This window comes from Chiloscyllium plagiosum, unplaced genomic scaffold (assembly GCF_037043375.1).
Source record: "Chiloscyllium plagiosum isolate Xiang-an unplaced genomic scaffold, Cpla_swu_hap1 HiC_scaffold_37, whole genome shotgun sequence".
Classification (NCBI taxonomy): domain Eukaryota; kingdom Metazoa; phylum Chordata; class Chondrichthyes; order Orectolobiformes; family Hemiscylliidae; genus Chiloscyllium; species Chiloscyllium plagiosum.
The window spans coordinates 16,402,268-16,424,042 of record NW_028270175.1 but is presented as its reverse complement, the minus strand read 5'-3'; the positions used below and the strand labels follow the sequence as shown (position 1 = coordinate 16,424,042).

Genomic DNA, 21,775 nt, shown 5'->3' with positions numbered 1-21,775 from the left:
ATGGCCTTCCTGGCCAACGTTAGAGCCGACGTCCTGTTTCAGCAGGAGTGTGGAATACCGCACCTCAACAGCTACAGGAGATGGTCGAGCTCATGGGCCCATGGGCCGTCAGTTTGGTCAGGGGGCAACGACAGCCGCGCCTCCGGCCTGGGTATCCTGTTGCAAGGAGGCAACTTCACCATCTCTGAGGTTAAGGAGGTGGTGGGCGGGCGGTTCCTCATCACCGACGTCATGAGTAGGAATGCTACCCTGAGACTGATTAATGTGTACGCCCCAGTGGGTAAGAGTGAACGGTTGGCCGTCTTGCAACAGCTTCCACTGTTTCTGGCTACATCCAGGTTGGTCATTCTGGCCAGAGACTTCAACTGTATCATTGATGCAGATGGACGATCCGGCAGGGGGGACAGTAAACTGGACGCCACGTCCAGAGCCCTGATGGACACGGTAAAAGATGCCAACCTGCAAGACGTCTTCAGCACTCCTGCAGACGAAGCGCAGCATAGATACACCTGGTCACGGGCAGACAGGTCTATCCGCTCAAGGATAGATTACCTGTTTGTGTCCCGAATGCGCTTGGTCAGATCCACCGACGTCAAGCCGGTGTTCTTCTCTGACCACTGCCTCCTGCTGGCCGACTGTCACCTACAGGACGAGCAGCGGGCTGGTAAGGGAACGTGGAAGCTGAACACAAAGCTGTTGACCCCGGGAAACATTGAGGAGCTCAAGAGGGACTACGCAGGTTGGAGAACCATGAAGCCCCTCTTTGAGTCCCCAGCGAAGTGGTGGGAAACAGTAAAAGGGAACATCAAGAGGTTCTTCATCCTCGGAGGTGTTCAGGAGGCGAGAGAGAGGCGGGGAAAACTGTCCCAGCTCCAGAAAGTATGCAGAACCAACTCCTGCTGCAGACTATGGGGGTCGATGTCACGGAGGACCTCAAGGAGGTGAAGGGCCTGCAAGCCTTGCTCTTTGCCTCGGAGGCCTCCAAGATAATCTTCCAGTCCAGTGTCCGCTCGGTGGAGCAGGACAAGACGTGCTCACGTTTCTTCTTCCAGAAGGTGCACAATGAGAGCTCCGTGCTCAGCAGCCTGAAGGAAGAAGATGGCTCGATAACGTCATCTCAGGCTGACGTCATGAGGATCAGTAAATCCTTCTATGCTAGCCTGTATGACGCGAAGCGGACCGACAACACGGCCTCCCAGTCGTTCCTGTCCTCTATCACGGAGGTCTTAGATGACAGAACACGGGAGAGGCTGGACCAGCCGCTATCTCTGGACGAGCTGACCAAAGCCCTCGATTCCTTCGAAAAGAATAAAACTCCCGGAAGCGACGGCTTACCGGTCAAGCTCTATTCTGCTCTGTGGGACTTGATTGGCCAGGATCTGCTGGAGGTGTATGTCAGTAAGCTTTGGGCAGGTACCATGAGTGAATCCATGAGGAAAGGCATCATCACCCTCATCTACAAGCGGAAGGGGGAGAGAGAGGAACTCAGAAATTGGAGACCAACCTCACTATTGAATGCGGATTACAAACTTTTGTCAAAGGTAATCGCCAATGGGGTCAGGTCTGCTCTGGGGTCGGTGATTCACCCTGACCAAACCTGTGCTGTACCGGGCAGGAAGATCGCTGAGAGTCTCGCACTCCTCAGGGATACGATCGCCTACGTGCAGGACAGAGGGTTGGACACCTGCCTGATCAGCCTGGACCAGGAGAAAGCCTTTGACAGGATATCACACACGTATATGACAGATGTTCTCTCCAAAATGGGCTTTGGGGAGGGAATCTGCAATTGGATCAGACTGCTCTACACCAACATTGTCAGTGCAGTCTCAATCAATGGGTGGGAATCAGATAGCTTCCCAATGAGATCTGGAGTCAGGCAGGGCTGCCCTCTCTCTCCTGCCTTGTTTGTGTGCTGCATAGAGCCATTTGCCGAGTCCATCAGGAAGGATGCGAACATGAGAGAGGTGACGGGGGATGCAGCCACACACTGGGCAACGGGGGAAAAAATACACCCAATACCACCCTCCACCCTGATGGCCACCTTTGTGTGTGGCTGCATCAAGCGGTGCATGGATCCCAGTACGCAAACACCAAGTGTCACTACGTACTGAGGTTCTACCTGTCCCCCGTGTTGCGAAGGATGGGCTTGGCCTCGCTGCTGCGGAACGCTCCAAGTAGTTGGACCGTTCCATATCACCTGTCCTTCATGGAGAAGTTTATGAAGAAAAACACCTTTGACCACAAGTCCATCAGGAAGTGGTCAGCACATAGTGTCCTTGAGACCCTTCAGGAAAAGGAGAGAGCAGATCCTCTCGAGTGGTTCCCTAAGCAGACTGTCAAACTCATTTGGCAGAATGCCTCATCGCCAGAACTTTCACCAAGACATGGCTTGGCCGGTGGTGAGAAGGGCTCTGCCTGTGAGATCCTTTATGCACGCCCGGATTCTCTCCCACACCGCACGCTGCATTCGAAGCAGCTGTGGGGGGGGACGAGACTGTCGCAACCTCCTTCTGGAATGTGCTTATGCAGAAGAAGTCTGGAGAGGAATGCAGTGGTATTTGTCGAGGTTCGTCCCGAGCAGCGCCGTGACGCGGGACTCCGTGCTCTACGGTCTGTTCCCCGGGACGCACACCGAGACGAACATCAACTGTGCCTGGAGGATCATCAACTTGGTGAAGGACGCTCTCTGGGCGGTCCGAAACCTGTTGATGTTCCAGCTGAAGGAGTTGACCCCGACTGAGTGTTGCAGACTGGCACATTCCAAGGTCCAGGACTACGTATTGAGGGACGCGAGGGATGGTGGGGAATGACCTCGATGTAAAATCTGCCTGCCTAAGCACAGGGGGCCGACGCAGTAAGGGGGCTCTGCTGACCCCCCAGCTAAATATGTGGATAGTAATCGTACAGACCTGTATATATGAATGATTACTCCGTTTCTGTATGCAAAGAAATGGAATGTTTACGTATGTATGGCAGGACCAATTGTACAGATCATCGAAATATTTTATGAATAAAGTATATTTTTGAAATTAAAAAAAAACAAGGAAGGGATTATGCCCTAAACATCAATTCTCCTGCTCCTTGGGTGCTACCTGATCCATTGTTCTTTTCCAGCACTACACTCTCGACTCTGGTGAATTGTAACCATAGAAATGTCTGCGCTTTTGGTTTGCTGTTTAGACAACATGGCCCTCGTTTGAAGATGAGTGGGAGAGTTCTCGATGAATGAGCCAATATAGATCCCTAAAACAATATCACTTTAATAGATTATCTGATCATTCGGACTTCTGTTGTTTATGGAAGCTTTCTGTATGCAAATTGGTTGTTGCACATCCTGCCTTACAACTGTGACCACACTTTTAAAAGACTGAATTGACTGTGAAGCACAGGGGGATGCCCTGGGTTTGAAAGATGCTACAAAAATGGGAATTTTATTTTACAAAACTGTTCAGTTTCTTTTGCTCAATTTTCTTCTAGCATCATCTAAAGGCACAGAATTCGGCCTGCTGAAAGTTCCTGAGGAGATGGGCACCCCTGATCACATTGCTCTTCACTGCTGACCATGTGTGAGCTCAGGCAGTTAATGGCAGCTATGCAACTACCAAGGATACTGCGCTTGAGCCTGATTGTGTTCTTGCACATGCACAAGCACACTCCTATCATAGTCACAGTAACAATCACAAAGGCACGCAGCACTCATATACCTGTACTCCTCTCCATGCAGGATAATTGGTTAGCAGTGAATAGCACCTATAATTTCCCTTCCTCCACCCAGGGCCATTTTCAGTACTGATTCACTTCCCCAACTCAGAACACCTTACTCAGTATAAACAGGGGATGGTGTTTGAGACCCTTTCTCAGGGTAGTCAGACCCAGTTTCTCACTGGCTGTGCATGCATCAACTGAGTCTAAACTGATTAAAATTTTAGCAATTACTTGCATTTTTGATTCAATTAGCAAAAATAACCCATGTCCCTTATGATGGTGGTTCAGTTGCTTTGGGCAAATGAATCACATTTATAAACTGCCAAGGACATGAAGTACTGAACAAGCTAATTATTCAATAGTCAAAAGATCTAATGGTCATGCCACTCACAGTAGACTTCAAAAAAGATGTCAACCAACTTCTGTGTTTTCCAAGGTGATCCTGAAATATTCCAATCTGGAGCTAACCCTTGGTTTACACGGCTGTCTATGTTTCAACAAATTAAGGAGCAAAATACAGACAGTAGGCAAATCTTCAAGCAATTTTATTAAGTGAAAAATGTTTCTAACATTCTTTTCCAACAGCTTCCCCTCTTCTTCTGAAGATGCCTGATAAACATTGTTCCCTCTTGTACCAGTCTATTTGATATTGGGATATGATTTTACTTGTTTCAGTCTATCTCCTCCTGTGATATGGGTCAGTGTGTCATCATCTGCTGCTGGGATGCAGTTCCATTTATGCCAGTCACTGTCCTGTCAGCATGTTGTTCTGCTTACTGAGAATTATAAGCACAGGTCAACGGATCCATTTATGATCCAATCAAGCCTAGGTGCTGCCTGGTCCCCTTTTGGGATAGTTACACTTTTTTCAGCCACTCACTAGTACTTCATCCAAGTGGCTACTTATTTTATTGTCATTTTCTTATTTTCCTTTATCATATGTAAGCTTAAACAGTGAGTGTCAGCTGGATATATAACTGCACAGATCATCATTACTGAGTCCAGTCTTAGCCTTGTTCAACATGCATCTGTATAATTGTATAGCATGCTTTATTGGACAGCATTAAACAACAGAAAGGCTCGATGCCTTATTGTCACATTAGGTTTTGTCCATTTGCAGTGACACAGTAGATCTTTCTTGTAGATAGGAAACATTTTATATATTGTAGTTTGCATTTTTGAGCATTCATCTATGCTCCCATGTCCTACTCTCCCTCCCAATAGATCAGCATAAGAAAGATGGCTGGGGTTACTGGAAACCAGTTATCTCAGGACATCACTGTGAGAGTTCCTGAGGACTGTGTCTTACCTCAGTCATCTCCATCTGCTTCAGCAGTGATCCTTCCCCCATCATAAGGTCAGAATTGGGTATGTTAACTTTTGATGGTACAGTGTTTAACTACATTCACATTTGCTCGAATATTGAAATGGAATCCGAACAAGATTCAGGCTCAGGCTGACAACTGGCAAGCAGCACTCATGCCACACAGGCAATGAGGACCTCTAACAAGAAGGTTACTAATCACTTTGCCCTGATATTCAGCAACATTACCATCACTGAATCTTCCACCATCAATGTGCCGGAAGCTTTTGACCAGAAAATTTACTGTCTTAACCACATAAATACTGTGTCTAAAAGATCAAATCAGAGGCTAGGGATTTAGCAGGGAGTAACTCATTTCCTAATTCCCCAAGGCCTTTCAGTCATTTACAAGGTACAAGACAGGAGTATGATGGAATTCTGTTCACATGCCTGGATGAATTCAGCTCCAGCAATATACAAAGAGTCTCATCATCATCCAGGACAAAGCAGCCCACTTAATTGGCACCCATTCACCATTTTACATGTTCACTCTCTCCATCAGCATCACAGAGTGACAGCAGTGTGAAATATATACAAATGCACTGCAGCAACCCTCTCAGGCTTCTTCAATATAATATGCCCGAAACGTCGATTCTCCTGTTCCCTGGATGCTGCCTGACCTGCTGCGCTTTTCCAGCAACACATTTTCAGCTTCTTCAATATAACACCTCTCTAACCCATGACCACCACCACTTTGAAGAACAAGGGTGGTACATGCATAGGAACAACACCAACACATTCTTATTCTCCTTGAAGTCTCACATGGGTTTCTGATTTGGAAGTGTATTGGCATTCTTTCCTGGAATTCCACCCCTAAGCAGTGCTGTGTGTCTACCCACACAATAAACTGTGAGCTTCAAGAGAATAGCTCACCATCACCTTCTCAAGGACCATCAAGGACAGACTATAAATGCTGACCTTGCCAGAAATTCCCATATACCAAGAACATAGATAAAAGAGTCTAGTTTTCATTGCCTTTTCTCTAACTTTCATTCATTGCAGTTCCAAGAAACAAGCATTCTTTGTAGTAATGTTTCAGTCATACGTGAATGATTTTGCTCTCTGATGTCAAGATATTTATGATTTTTGGTTATTAATGGGTGAACAATGCCTGGAAAGATTGGTTCTTTATTTACAGATGTTTTCCATTTAAAAGACACTCCCAAACTGATACAGAAATCTCAGCAGAAAGCCATGTGGAATATATAAAGCCGTCTTACTGACCCAGCGACATTCCATCCGCTGATCTGGCACTGACAGCTAAACCTTCACAGCATTCCTTCTTGTTGTGTGTTCTGTTCATTCAAGTGGCTATTCTACACAAGAGAGCCCAGTCATCAAGCTTTCCAACCACTGACAATGGCGTAGCAAATCTCACTCCTAACTATTCTGCCTTCACTCAGCACAAACACACACAAGCATGTGTACAGATACTCATATATGCACACCCCCTCAACATTTACACACAAACACAAACTCTAAATATAGTCTTAACTAACACACACACACGCACACACACACACGTAGCCCCAAAAATGCACGCACAAGCATCTTTGTTCACCCCCTGTTTGGTCATGTATATGCACAACCTCCAGCATACACACAAGCATACTGTCAACATACACGCACAAACATTTAAACAAACCTACACACATAATCGCAGCATATGCATAGTTTTCAAAAAGAGTGTTTGATTGTCATCAGATCTGGGAATCTAGTTTCTAATTCCTCACATTGTCTTTTGCCAGACTTCTCTGCTTCCTAATACAGGGTGTCCCATACTCTCAATAGGCACCCACATAAACATATATAGGCATCCCCTCTGCATGCACATAAAACATATGCTCTCAATGCCTACGCATGTACAGCCCTAACATACACACACAAGCATGTATGTATATCCCCAAATGAATGCATACATATATGCACATACCCCAACATACATAAAATCACAGGCATACTGTCCATAACACACTCAAACATGGAGACAAACCTATGCATACAGCCGCAACATACTCAGTTTTCAGAAGGAACATTCGATTTTCATCAGGGCTAGGAATCATTTTATTGTCACGTGTACTCAAGTGCAGGAGTGTGGTGAGAAGTGCATAATGTCCCAACACATGTCGCTATCTTGGATACCAAGGTACAAAAAAAACTTAGATACAAAGTAGTAAGAGAAACAGAGTTAAAAAGTTAAGCATTATTTCATAGAATAATAAAAGATAAAGAAATTGGTGATAGTTTACAATAAAGTCTTTTGTAGTTCAAACCAGGAAAATAAAGGGGTAAGTTAAAAGTTCAACCATCCTTGATGAGTCCTCCGCTTATCTCGCTCTCCGGGGAGACCTCAGCTGTCTGTTCTCGAAACTACTGCTGCAGAAACCGTTGCTGTGCTGAAACTGCTGCCACTCTGACCACTCCCCTCCCACCTGGGTGCCTCGGGAATCTGCCCAGACAGATCCACTCACAGGCTAAACCGAGACACCACCATGAACCGCTGAGAGGCCAGGCCAAGACCCACATCAAGCCGCCAAGAGACCAGGCTGAGAGTCGCCGAGAGGCCAAAGGGGGAAAAAGGGAAAAAAAGAGAAGGAAACAGGAAATGTCCTAATCAACCACCATCTTGACTGGAAACCATTCATTACTCACATTCCCTTCTACCAGACCTCGCTGCTCCCTAACGCAGGTTGTTCCAACAGTTGCTCAGTCTGAGATTAGTGTTGAAACTTTATTGCTGGAACAGCACAGCAGGTCAGGCAGCATCCAGGGAACAGGAGATTCGACGTTTCGGGCACAGGCCCTTCTTCAGGAATGAGCAGAGAGTGTTCAGCAGGAGAAGATAAAAGGTAGGGAGGAGGGACTTGGAGGAGGGGCGTTGGAAATGTGATAGGTGGAAAGAGGTCAAGGTGAGGGTGATAGGTCGGAATAGGATGGAGGCGGAGAGGTCAAGAAGAAGACTGCAGGTCAGGAAGGCGGTGCCTGGCTGGAGGGATTCGGCTGAGACAAGGTGGGGGGAGGGGGGATGAAGAAACTGGTGAAGTCCAAGTTCATCCCCTGTGGTTGGAGGGTTCCCAGTCGGAAGATAAGTCGTTCCTCCTCCGACCGTCGCGTTGTTGTGGTTTGGCGGTGGATGAGTCCAATGACCTGCATATCCTCGGTGGAGTGGGAGGGGGAGTTGAAATGCTGTGCTACAGGGTGGTTGGGTTGGTTCGTCCGGGTGGCCCAGAGGTGCTCTCTGAATCGCTCCGCAAGTAGGCGGCCTGTCTCCCCAATATAGAGGAGGCCACACCGGCTGCAGCGGATGCAGTAGATGATGTGGGTGGAGGTGCAGGTGAATCTGTGGCGGATATGGAAGTTTCCTTTGGGGCCTTGGAGAGAAGTGAGGGGGGAGGTGTGGGCGCAAGTGTTGCACCTCCTGCGGTTGCAAGGGAAGGTGCCGGGAGTGGAGGTTGGGTCGGTGGGGGGTGTGGATCTGACAAGGGAGTCGCGGAGGGAGTGGTCTCTACGGAAAACTAATCTCAGTCTGAGATTAGTTAACTTAGCATAGACCATGGGTTCTTCTGACAGTTGACAATGGTTTCATGGTCACCATTAGACCCTTAATTTCAGATTTTAATGATTTCAAATTCCACCATCTACCATGGGGGTTTAAAACTGGGTCCCCAGAACAGTACCTGGGTCTCTGGATAAATAGTCTCACAATAATACCATTAGGTCACTACTGTTCCCTTTAGTGACAGTACGAGGGTGAGTAGTCAATTGCAGCATATTTTACATTTCCAGAATAACAATGGATTGATAATGGAGCTGTCTAATATGAGAGTGAATTAAATCTGTCAGGAATGTCACAAGTCTTCCCAGAGTTGAGTACTTGGGTACCAGGGATATAGTTGAAGTGCTGGAATTCCTTTGAGCTCCTGAGCTGGCTGCTGGTGGTGACTGGGAAATGTTTGAACTTTCGCTCTGCTATAAAGGCACATCACATGAAAGAAAAGATAGTTGAAAAACTTAACAGCATTCACTTGGCTTGTTATTGAGTATTTCCTCGGTTTGGATACTGATAGGCAGACAACACCTGTGGAAACCCACGCAGACACGGGGAGAATGTGCAAACTCCACACAGACGGTCTCTGAGGCTGGAATCAAACCCGGGTCCCTGGTGCTGTGAGGCAGCAGTGTTAGCCACTGAGCCACAGTGCTACCCCAGAAAGATTAGTTTGGAAATGCAGTGAAGCTCCACAGCAAGCCAAGTAAACGCCGAACCTACAACCACCTGATCCACAGTCAGATACACTAACGATTGCACCACCAGCCACATGCAAACATGCCCCATTGCTCAGCAACACAATTAAGTGGGGAGTGTTGAAGAAGTAAAAAATGAGAATGTTGCACTTTTTCATCTCAATTCACCTCATTACCCTGGACCTGGCCTGTAATAAGGCACAGAGGTTGGCAGCTCCCCTATCAAGGATCAGTAATTACTGCAGTGAAGCTGTTCCCATTCTACCGCAACCTTTCTCCCAGTTGTGGTGTAAAGGTTTAAATGGGTAGTGTAATGAGAGCCTGGGGGATAATTGGTGGTTGCTGGTGAATTGCAGAGCAGCAATTCAATCAACTGCTTCTGATTGTGTCCCAGGCCCCAAGAGCAAAACCCAAAATTGAAATAGCTTTAAACACGCTGCCAGCTGCTTGTTAATCTTTATTTCCTCTGCTATTTCTCTCCTCCTTTTCTGCTTTATGTCTGGGTTTATTCCTGGCTGATGCTGTCCCTTGTCCCTTATCACTTAAGTGGCCTGTGGGCTTTAGATAGCAAATGTCTTTTTTGTCCATCGCAACTGAGTCCTTGACCTGTCTTGTCCTTTTCCAGTTTACGTTATTGCCGTAACTGAAGATGGCTGAAAGGCTAATGGAAGCAGATTCAGTCGGAAATTTCAAAGTTGAGTTGGATAAATATTTGGAAAGGAAAAATTTGCAGGGCTACAGGGAAAGAGTAGGTGAGGAGTGGCATTAGTTGGACAATTCTTTGAGGGCCATCACGTTCATGGTAGGCCTCATTCTGTTCTGTGTGACTTCGTGGTTCTATGCTGTGCCCTTTACACATTGCTACTTTACAGGAGTGGGAGATACCAGATGAGAGATCTGGAGCAAGAGCCCTGGTTTGGTCTGTTGCCATCCTAACCTTAGGCTCACTGAGGCAAATTTTCCAGGTTAAACAGTTGAACATGGGCCCTCGTGGTCTGTAAAAGCATCATGGTACATTGGTTATACCAATCAAGGAATCAACAAGCCAATTTCTTCAGCCTGGGGTTGCCAAATCCGGAGTGTCCAGGAGATAATTTTTAATTTTAAGAAATTTAAACAAAATTGTGACGTTCTTTTGGCTTGCACTGAGCTTTGACAGTTGTCTATTTCCAAACATACAGCCTGTGCCTTCATGGTACAAATAATAAAGTAAAGCAGGTGTAAGGCCTGAACACCGACCAGCTGTATCTGACGGATGTAATTTGGATGCTGTGGGCTTAAATGTTAAATCCCTGCTGCTTGGGATGAATGTTTCTCTTCTGACGCAAAGCTGATATAAGAATGTTGCACACTATATGGAGCGGATGATGCTGCTGAGGTAATGGGAATGCCATCTGTTTTAACCCCTTCCCAACTGTACACTACTGACACAAATGAACGCTGAGCTGAATCAAATTTGTATACTCAGCCAAAAACTAAAAGAACCTGTACTTAATTGTCTCCCTGCCTTTTCGAAGTGGAACAAGCAGGCATTATGTGGTGGGATTGCAGACTTTTCACATGGGAGACCTTTATTGATAATCACTAAAACCCCAGGAAATTCCTTGACCTCTCTTGCACATCCTCCCCCTGCCACTACAGGAGAGAGAGATCATCATCAGCCACACATGCAAAGATCCTTTTTTGCCAGTAATTTCCCATAAGACCTCCCTCCCTTTCCAGAATCTTCTGACACTCTGAACAAATTTTCACCATCGAATATCACTGCAACAATTTTACCATGAACTCTCTGCATGGGTTTACATCTTCAGGTTTTCAAAACTGGTGGGGTCAGCACAATCAGATTCAACCTTGAATTCACTTTGCCTAAATTTCAGACCCTGCCAGATATGATTGAGATCAGGAATCCCAGTGAAAGTAGTACGGCAAGGGTGAGTAATTCAGTGAGGGTGAATCACACTGTGAGGGTGAGGGATATAACCGAACTGAATAATGCAGTCAGGGACAGTAATGTGGTAACAAAATTAGAAATTGCTGGAAAAGCTCAGCAGGTCTGGCAGCATCTGTGGAGAGAAATCAGAGTTAATGTTTCAGGTCCAGTGACCCTCAGTCAATAGATTTGAAACATTAACTCTGATTATTCTCCAAGATGCTGCCAGACCTGTCAAGTTTTCCCAGCAATTTTTGCTTTTGTTTCTGATTTACAGCATCCGCAATTCTTTCCGTTTTTATTCAATAATGCAGCAAGCGTTTTACATGCGATGGGGAAGCAACCTGTTGCAAACTTTAGTGACATAATGGTCAGAATTTTGTTTGATTTTAAGAGTAAGTTAGAATTAGAATTAGAATTACTACAGTGTGGATACAGGCCCTTCAGCCCAACAAGTCCACACCGACCCTCCAAAGAGTAAGCCACCCAGACCCATTACCCTACCTTATTACTCTACATTTCCTCTGGCTAATGCACCTAACCTAAACATCCCTGAAATCTTGAGATAGCCAAGCTACCTTTGGATCCTTATCAGGCTGCTCTTGTGTTGGCTGAAAGCCAGCCCTACAGCCACCTCTGCATGGCGTGTTGTTTCCTTTGTGATCCATGACTCTTTCCTCTTCCACGTTCCAACATGTGCTAGTTTTCTGGAACCTGGATCTTTATGTTGCTTTCCATGGATGCAGCAATTAACTCAGTTGGACTCTGGAAGACCTTCATTACTCCTCACGATACAGCCCTCCAACCTTGGAACCTATAGCCTATGCAATGGTTTCAACACCATATCTTTACCATTAAGATTCTTGGGCCTGTGAATGTTCCTACAAAGCTGAAAATGGAATAACACCCTATTTATTACGACCCCAAACAATGACCATTTTTGGTGATTTTTGGATGCCATACTTCTCAGAATTAAATGAATCATGGGACAGTTGGGATGTTGGTGTTAGGAGTTGATCAGCCTATTCGTCTTTATTGAGCAGTGAGATTTTCCCTTCAGTACTAAGCCCTTAAGTAAGCTCACACAATAGTATTTTTCAGTTTCTGTTTCATTTCCTTTAGTCGTGGGTGTTTGCACTGTAATGGAAGACTTGCAAATAGAGCCTGGGCCCCTTTCTACTGCAAAGTCTCTGGCAAGGTTTTCTTTTGTGACAGGATTTGGGAGAGTTGGTGGTTATTAATTTTCCACTTGACTCATCCACCCATCCCTCCACACTATACTTTTACTCCAATTGTAGGTGGCCTTCTCTTTTCCTCCGGCAACCCCTCTATTTTTCTTACATCGCTCCCTCTAATTACTGGCCCTTTTGCTAACTCTCTTGGTATTACTGCTTTTACTCCGCTCCCATCCGGGGCCTTAGTGTTATACTACCTCTTATTCAAATGAACTGTTCACCCTCCCTCCTGAAGGTACCTTATTTCTGCAATGCCTTATTATTGGGTTCCCATTCTAAACGTGCAACTCCCACCCTTCCTTGTCTCCTGTACCTCTGTCATTGTGATGCATCCCAGTTTATTCCCTTCATTCCCCAGGATCCTTCCAGTGCTACAAAAAACTGCATCCTTTAAAACTTAACCCCTACCAGACCTTTCTACCTAACCCACCTTTATCTGAACCTTTTGAATTGAGCCCTTTTATGAGTTAAACCGGTTTGCCTGCTCTGGTCAGGTTTGTTGACATCAGCCAGTGTGACAACCTTGCTTAGACAGAATATGAAGAAGAAGGAGTTATTGGGTGTCTCGAATAACATCAAGGTTTGATAAATCCCCAGAGCCTGATGAGATCGATTCCAGGATTCTGAACGAGGCAAGGGAGGAGAATGATGGGACCTTTTCAGAGATCTTTAGCCACAGGCGACATCACAGGAAACTGGAGAATAGTCAGTATTATTCCATTGTTCAAGAAGTGCAACAGAGATTTTACACCAGTCAACCTTACATCAGTGGAAGGGAAATTATTGGAGAAGGTTCTTAGGGACAGGATTTACTCACATTTGGTGAAGAATTAACTTATTAGGAATAGCCAGCATGGCTTTATGCAGGGGAGTTCTTGTCTCAGCAACTTGACTGAGTTCTTTGAGGAAGTGACGAAGATGATTGATGAGCGTAGAGCAGTGTTAAGAAAATTGTATTTAAACAGACACATGACTAGGCAGGAAATAGTGGGATATGGGCCATGTGCAGGCTGATGGGATTAGTTTAGAATGACATCATGGTTGGCACAAACATGGTGGGCCAAAAAGCCTGTTCCTGTGCTGTACTGTATTGTTCTATATTCTCTGTTTGTTGACCCAGTCAGGCTTCAGCCTTTACACTGCAAGCTTTTAATAACAATGAGCAAGGTCACATATAGTTACATTTGATGAGCTGGTTGACCTGTTCAGGCTTCACTGTAAGTATTTGCACAAAGAAGCCTATCCCACCTACATGAGTTTAGAATGAAATGGGGGGGATCTAATACAAAGTACTGAATGGCCTGGACAGAGTAGATGTTGGGAAGATGTTTCCATTGGTAGGAGAGACTACAAAGGTAAGTCTTCAGGAGAGGGCATAGCCTTAGAGTAAAGGGAAGACCTTTAGAACAGAGGTAAGAAGAAACTTCTTCAGCCAGAGAGTGGGGAATCTATGGAATTCATTGGCACAGAAGGCTGTGGAGGCCAGATCATTGAGTATATTTAAGACTAAGATAGATAGCTTCTTGAATATCAGGGGGAATCAAGGGTTACAGGGGGAAACTTATCAGCCATGATTGAATGGCAGAGCAGACTCGATGGGCTGAATGGCTTAATTTCTGCTCCCATGTCTTATGGTCTTATGGTCTCATATCTACAGGCGGTTTGTGAGCATGCGTTTTCTAGTTTTGCGGAAAAATTGAGCTTTAAACATAATTCCTGTAGGTATGAGGTGTTAATAGGCAGTCATGACATGCTGATGAATGTTCTGCAATGAAGATGAATGAGTGGGTGATGCAAAGAAGGTTAGTTATTGGAGTGAGAGTAGGTAAAAACAATGACTGCAGATGCTGGAAACCAGATTCTGGATTAGTGGTGCTGGAAAAGCACAGCAATTCAGGCAGCATCCGAGGAGCTGTAAAATCGACGTTTCGGGCAAAAGCCCTTCACCTGTATTCCTGATGAAGGGCTTTTGCCCGAAACGTCGATTTTACTGCTCCTCAGATGCGGCCCGAACTGCTGTGCTTTTCCAGCACCACTAATCCAGAAACTGGAGTGAGAGTGATTAACATAGTGAGTGAGTGATAGAATGGTGAGTAATACACTGAGGCAGTATAACCATGAGAATAATGCATCATGCACAGATAATGTGTCAATTTCTAAGGTTGAGTGATGTCATGATAATGAGTCTGGGTGTGTCACACAATGAGAATTTGTGACACAATGGGGGTGAGTGGAGTAGCAAGGGTAACTATACAAAGTCGGTAAATGATGAATTTTCGTGAAGGCTTATATCTCTTTTAATGCTTTTCATTATTACAACTCTCCTGTGTCTGCCTCCTACACAGCATTATGACAGGCTTGTCCATGTCTTCTCTCTATGTATTTGTGTAATGATTGAAAAAAGAACAAAATAAAATATTGATATGTTGACATGGCAACCTACCTGCTGTTGTAGATTGTAAGACCATCTTAGAAATGGAAAGAATAAAAGTCTTTGTGCATCTTTAAGTAGAAAGCAAGTGAAGGATTTGGTTTGCAACAAAGCTAAGTCTTCAGCTGACAGGGCCTTGGAGAGTGACCTTGGAGAATATAAATGTGTTTCATCTTTACTGCACAATTGAACTGGCTGACAACAGAATATAACAATGTGAATTGTGAGTAATACTGACACCGTTGGCAAACCAATATGCAGAATGGTGCAATGCAGAAAACTTGGGCTTCCATTGCTACTTTTCTGTGTTTTAAAGCATCTTACCCCATACTCATATAGGGTATGGGGTATCAGTGTTACAGTCCAAAGGTTGCACACTACTAAGCATACTAAAGGCATAAAGTGTGAGGCCCTTTCAGGAGGTAGTTACCATGGATTTACTTTCTGTCTAGTACAATATAAGCCCAGCCAAAGGATAAATACCGCAGGGAATGGCAGAAGTGTACTTGGCATGAGAAGTCTAACAGAGGGCCGAACACCAGCCAAACAGAGAGAGGCCAGAATAAAAATAGAACATGTGACTGTGTAGCACTTTGGTAAAAGTAACAGGAATAATTTGAACTTTATGCAAGGGTAAAACAAATGTTAATGAGTTGACAGACCATTTACGTTTCTCCCCATTTCTAGTTTCATTGACACTAACCACATTGTTTCAACAATAAAACCAAAAAGCTGGAAGAACAGTGCCTTATTTTCTGCTTGAAACTCTAGAACCTTTCGGACTCAATATCGAGTTTAACAATTTTCGGGCTTGAGACACCTAATCCCATATCCTTACCCCAACCCCCACACGCTGGGCCTTGTTATCACATGGCCTGCTATTACACACTACCCATTGTTAGCCAGTAATAGTCCCCAGTAGCAACTGTTCATTCTCCTAGGCTGACCATTATCTATTCCTTTGTCTGTCCAACTGTTCTTTTCTCTCTTTGAGCTCCATCTCTACCTATTGTTTACTCACTACCTCCACCCCTCCCCCCCTCCATGCCACCTCTGTATAAGAAAGCAACTTTTTCCTCACTACCATCAGCTCTAAAGAGGGGTCACTGGACCTGAAACATTAACTCTGATTTCCCTTTATAGATACTGCTGGGCCTGCTGAGATTTTCCAGCAATTTCTGATTTTATTTTTGATTTCCAGCATCCACAGATCTTTTGATTTTTTTAATGCACTTAATTGCCTAATGTTTTAAGCAAAGCAGGATCCAAAGTTATCTTTCTGATGCTTCAATCTTGAACAATTTTTATATCCTCCTGCATCCTACATTGTATTTCCTTTTGCTTTGTGGGCATTTTTGTAGCATTAGAATACATTATATTGACAATTGAAACCTATTAATATTTTTAAGCATGCTACACCAAATAGGCATAAGCAATAGTTTAATGGCTTCAGATTTTAATGTCCCCTCTTAAAATGGGAAGCGATGGTGTGTGTTCAGAACTTTCCTTGGGGCCTGACTGTTTACACTGGTTGTCCCATTCCAGTATTGTGTACTATGCCTTCAGGACTTGCTGATTGCATCCTCACAATTGGAGGCACTAATTTTAGAATTTAGAATTAGAATCTTCGGCCCAACATGTCCACACCGACCCTCCAAAGAGAACCCACCCAGACCCATTGCCCCGACGAATGCACCTAACCTACACAACCCTGAACACGATGGGCAATTTTTGCAATAAATTGCTAAAACCTGCACATCTTTGGACTGTGGGAAGAAACCCATGCAGAATGTGCAAACTCCACACAGACAGTCGCCCGAGGCTGAGAACCGAACCCAGGTCCCTTTCTCTATGAGCCAGCAGTGGTAACCACTGAGCCACCGTGCTGCCCCATTTTTGTATTACTTTTGTTTACCTCTGGAGTTAGATAAAAGACTGATTACTGTAGATATATATCAGATTTTAGTTCACCCCTTATTTGTACTAGATTCATTTTATATTTTAGGAGAGAATGTTGAGACACTTCAACTGAAAATTAAAGTGAAATATTGTGCAGGCACAAGTTAGTTTGCCCCTAATAGCAATCAGCAACTTAGAGGATGATGCTTGGATCTGGGAAGGTTGTCAAAGACTTAACTAGATCACAAAGTAAGTGTAAGGGGGATGCCACTGTATCATTGATGTGATTTAGAATAATTTGGCTTAAAGCACCCAAAAATATTAGAAACATCTTATTAATTCTGTCAGGTCACGCAAAGCACTTCACACATAAGAATGTACAGTGTATAGACAAATACAACAGAGTAACAGGGATGTGAGTGGGATCGCCTATGAATGTATCAGATTTTATGTACCATGTCGAAGAGTGAGGGAGATTTACAAAGGGCTTCCCCAAATATAGAAACAGTAATGTGGACCCTGACATTTACTGAGATTTGCAAGTGGGAAGGGTGCACTTCTGGTTGAGAAGCCCTGAAGTTTGGCTTTCTCTACAATTCATGCATTTTTAAACCACTTTCCAACTTGGAAGTCAACATGTTTGACAGGCTTGACTCCCTTTTGGTTAGAGACAAAAAAACTGCAGGTGCTGGAATCCAAGGTTGACCAAGAAATCCCATGCCCTCCCCCTCCCTTCCATTCCACTCATTGACCCTTCCTTCTAGCCACCAATGGATTCATTCCTCCCATCGACCAACCAGGTCATACCCCTACCTATCACTACCTCACCACCCTATCCACCCACCTCCTAAATCTGCAGCTCTCCTTACACCCACCCCCAGTCCTGAAGAAGGGCTACACCTGAAACGTTGACTTCTCCACCTCCTGATTTTGCCTGGCTGGGTGTGTTCTCCCAGCCTCCTGCTTGTCAACTTTGATTCCCTTTTGGGCAGGAAACTCTCCAGATATTACCACAAGCCAGAATCCTCAGAGATGGCAGAAGTGGATTGTCCAGAAGGTTGATGGATGACTGCTGGGATTCAGAGTGACTTGAAGTGGAAGTTCATTGGGAGTCGGGGTGGGTGAGATCAATACCATCCCGCATTTGAGGTTTAAGTCCATGTAGGAATCAGATAAACATAGCCTGCTAATGGAAATCATTTCTGCCCCTTCTGGCCCAGGGTCAGGCCTGAGAAAGCACTTAACTGCTCAGTGTAGTGGGCTTCTCTTTTGGTGCTGGATTTCCTGATATCTAAGAAACCCAGCCAGTCAGTACTAAAGCTGGAAGCAAGATTAAACCTGAGTTATTAAAATATTTAATAACCAATCCATCTTCCTTGATCAGGCCACATCCCATCTCATCCCACATCCATTAAAAGTAAAAGGGATACTGAGAGACAGGTTGGGCTTGGGTTTGAGATTTTTACATGTTAACATTCCACTCAACCCGAACCAAACCATTTGGCAAAATTACTCACGGAGGGTAAATTATCCATCTCTCTGCTATTGTTACCATTCTATGTCTCATGAATTTTAGTGTATATGTAAAGACATAATTTCCAGTTTTCCTGGATCAGCCACTTAATGGCAGAAAAAGGCATCTGAAACGCTGAACCTCTGTTTAATTATTTGTAAACAGATTGGAGACAGTTTGTGAATGCATTCCATCCCAAGTCCAAGTAATAGCAGCTGCTTGTTTGGCTGTGATACCACAACAGCCAGATAATCTTCCAGCTCATGAATAAATTGGCTAACTTGCAGGAGAGCTGCTTCTGCCAGTGGAATCACACCCTGGCAAGAGTTATGAGCCCCAGTTTCCTGATCAACTAGTAAACTGCTCAAATTATGTTCAAAAAATCCATTTCAATATATGCAGGAGGAGGAGAATTAGACATGATTCATTTTAAATGTAAGAAATTATGTTAACTATTTACTGTAAAGATTACTGACTGCCCAGCAATGAGTCTGAAACACTCCCTCCTCTTAACCAAACCAAATTTATTTTCCATACTCATGGCATCATTGGATTGAACTGCAATTGGATTGCAATTGAATTTTCATCTTGTAACTCACTGCAAATATTACTGTGCACATATTGATGGTTCTCTGTTTAATACATTAAACCAATTGGCTTCTCTATACATATCTCTAGCTATATAACTATTATCTTTCAGAGAGCAACATGCCATGTGATGTTCACATTACTCTCAGCCTCTCCAATGCGGTCACCGAAGAATGGGATTCTGAAAACATTTGTCTACTTAGTTCCACACAAGTTAAACTACTTATTTTTAAAATTCAGACCCCATTAAGTAATCTCCATCAACGAGTGACTCTGGTCAGGTCTCAGTGTATGATGTAGGCCTGCACATAGAGAGGAGAAAGTGAGGTCTGCAGATGCTGGAGATCAGAGATGGAAATGTGTTGCTGGAAAAGCGCAGCAGGTCAGGCAGCATCTAGGGAACAGGAGAATCGACGTTTCGGGCATTAGCCCTTCTTCAGGAATGAGGAAAGTTGGTCCAGCAGGCTAAGATAAAAGATAGGGAGGAGGGACTTGGGGGAGGGGCGTCGGAAATGTGATAGGTGGAAAGAGGTCAAGGTGAGGGTGATAGGTCAGACTGGGGTGGGGGCGGAGAGGTCGGGAAGAAGATTGCAGGTTAGGAAGGCGGTGCTGAATTTGATGGATTTGACTGAGACAGGATGGGGGGAGGGGAAATGAGGAAACTGGTGAAATCCGAGTTCATCCCTTGTGGTTGGAGGGTTCCTAGCCGGAAGATGAGGCGTTCTTCCTCCAACCGTCGTTTCGCTGTGGTCTGACGATGGAGGAGTCCAAAGACCTGCATGTCCTTGGTGGAGTGGGAGGGGGAGTTGAAATGTTGAGCTACAGGGTGGTTGGGTTGGTTGGTCCGGGTGTCCCAGAGGTGTTCCCTGAAACGCTCCGCAAGTAGGCGGCCCGTCTCCCCAATATAGAGGAGGCCACATCGGGTGCAAAGGATGCAATAGATGATATGTGTGGAGGTACAGGTGAATCTGTGGCGGATATGGAAGTTTCCTTTGGGGCCTTGGAGGGAGGTGAGGGGGGAGGTGTGGGCGCAAGTCTTGCACCTCCTGCGGTTGCAGGGGAAGGTGCCGGGAGTGGAGGTTGGGTTGGTGGGGGGTGTGGATCTGACGAGGGAGTCACGGAGGGAGTGGTCTTTACGGAATGCTGATAGAGGAGGGGAGGGAAATATATCCTTGGTGGTGGGGTCCGTTTGGAGGTGGCGGAAATGGCGGCGGATGCACATAGAGACCCTGTCACCAATTAGGAACAAAGTGGATGCTACAACTGAGAAGCATTCGAGCCATTCTATCTGGATGCACTCAGATGGGCTGGATGGTTGTCCTCACTTGTTTTGTCCTATGGAACATCTGTGGTCACCTGAATGACAGCTGACTCGCTATGAATTGAACTTTAGGATACCATTAGCCTTCCCTCCCTCTCCTGATCATTCGCAGTCAAGTAGATTGCCCAAGCATGGAAAACAGTCAATTGATCAAGATGTGCCAGAAATCTATCAGATCTTGAGCCCAGATGAATGTTTGCACCTTCAGGAGCAGATTGAAAGACAATAACACAATATACTGATGGGAGCAAAAAGCAAAAGGCATTGTGCTAGTATTTCACTCATCTCCTGTTTTTCTTTACAGATCTGAAGTCAGTATCAAATTGAGCGGGAAATCAAAGAAGAAGCAGAATGTCACAGATCCACAGATTGTGAAACCAGGTAAGAGAGGAGGTTCAGAGCTGAAAATGTGCTGCTGGAAAAGCGCAGCAGGTCAGGCAGCATCCAAGGAACAGGAGAATCGACGTTTCGGGCATAAGCCCTTCTTCAGGAATCCTGAAGAAGGGCTTATGCCCGAAACGTCGATTCTCCTGTTCCTTGGATGCTGCCTGACTTGCTGCGCTTTTCCAGCAACACATTTTCAGCTCTGATCTCCAGCATCTGCAGCCCTCACTTTCTCTCAAAGAGAGGAGGTTCAGCCTGTTTAAGACTTGCTTGGCAGACAACAGCCACAAAATCCTGCAGCACAAGTAATGACTGAGATTAGCCTCAAAATGAGATCAATATCTCAGTTGTCCCACCCTGAGCAGGAACAGCCCCATTTGTTCTGACATTTGCAACAAAATAAAGACCCAAATGAAGTTCAAATCAAGGTAATATCTTTATGTGCAGCAGTTCTGTACAGCTTTTGCTATAAAGTACAATCATTGGAATTTGACAATCCCTGCAATTGCAAAAATACCAAAGACATTTTCCAGTTGTCTCGGGCACTATTTACATACATCGAGGCAAAAGGAGGGTCTGAAAACTGAACAGATCCTTGTATTTTGGCAGACAGACCTCAGACAGTGGTCTTTCCTCACTGCACCTTGGTAACAGTTGCCCCAAGCCTTACTGTGTCCCTCAGCATGTAGTCCTGGGCTTTGGAATGTGCCAGTCTGCAACTCTCAGTTGAGGTCAACTCTTTGCACTGGAAGGCCAACAGGACATCTTTCACTGAGCTGATGGCCTTCCAGGTGCAGTTTGTCTCGGTGTGCATCTGGGGAACATACCGAAGAACACAGAGTCCTGCATCACGGAACTGCTCTGGATGAACTTCGACAAAAACCACTGCATCTCTCTCCAGGCCTCCTTGGCAAAGGCATATTCCAGAGGGGATGTCTGACAGTCTCTTCACTCCGCCAAAGCTATTTTGTGGGCAGTATGCAATGGAACAGAAGGCTCGGGTGTACATGAAGGATCTCACAGGTCCCTTCTCACCACCAGCCAAGCTACATCTTAGTACTTGTTGGATGACACATGCTGCCAAATGACTTTGACAGTCTGCCCAGGGAACCACCTGACAGGTCCACCCTTTCCTTTTCCTGAAGGGTCTCGAGGATGCTA

General features: G+C 45.1%; 1 protein-coding gene across 2 annotated transcripts in view; it reads left to right on the top strand.

Moving 5' to 3' along the window:
* Nucleotides 1–21,775, top strand: part of LOC122540113 (MORN repeat-containing protein 1-like) — a 202,549-nt gene that overhangs the window by 167,665 nt on the left and 13,109 nt on the right. For both annotated transcript variants that reach the window (XM_087980384.1, XM_087980385.1), the window contains exon 13: nucleotides 20,535–20,611. In XM_087980384.1, the coding sequence (XP_087836510.1) occupies nucleotides 20,535–20,611 (77 nt within the window). The remainder of the gene's footprint in view (nucleotides 1–20,534; nucleotides 20,612–21,775) is intronic.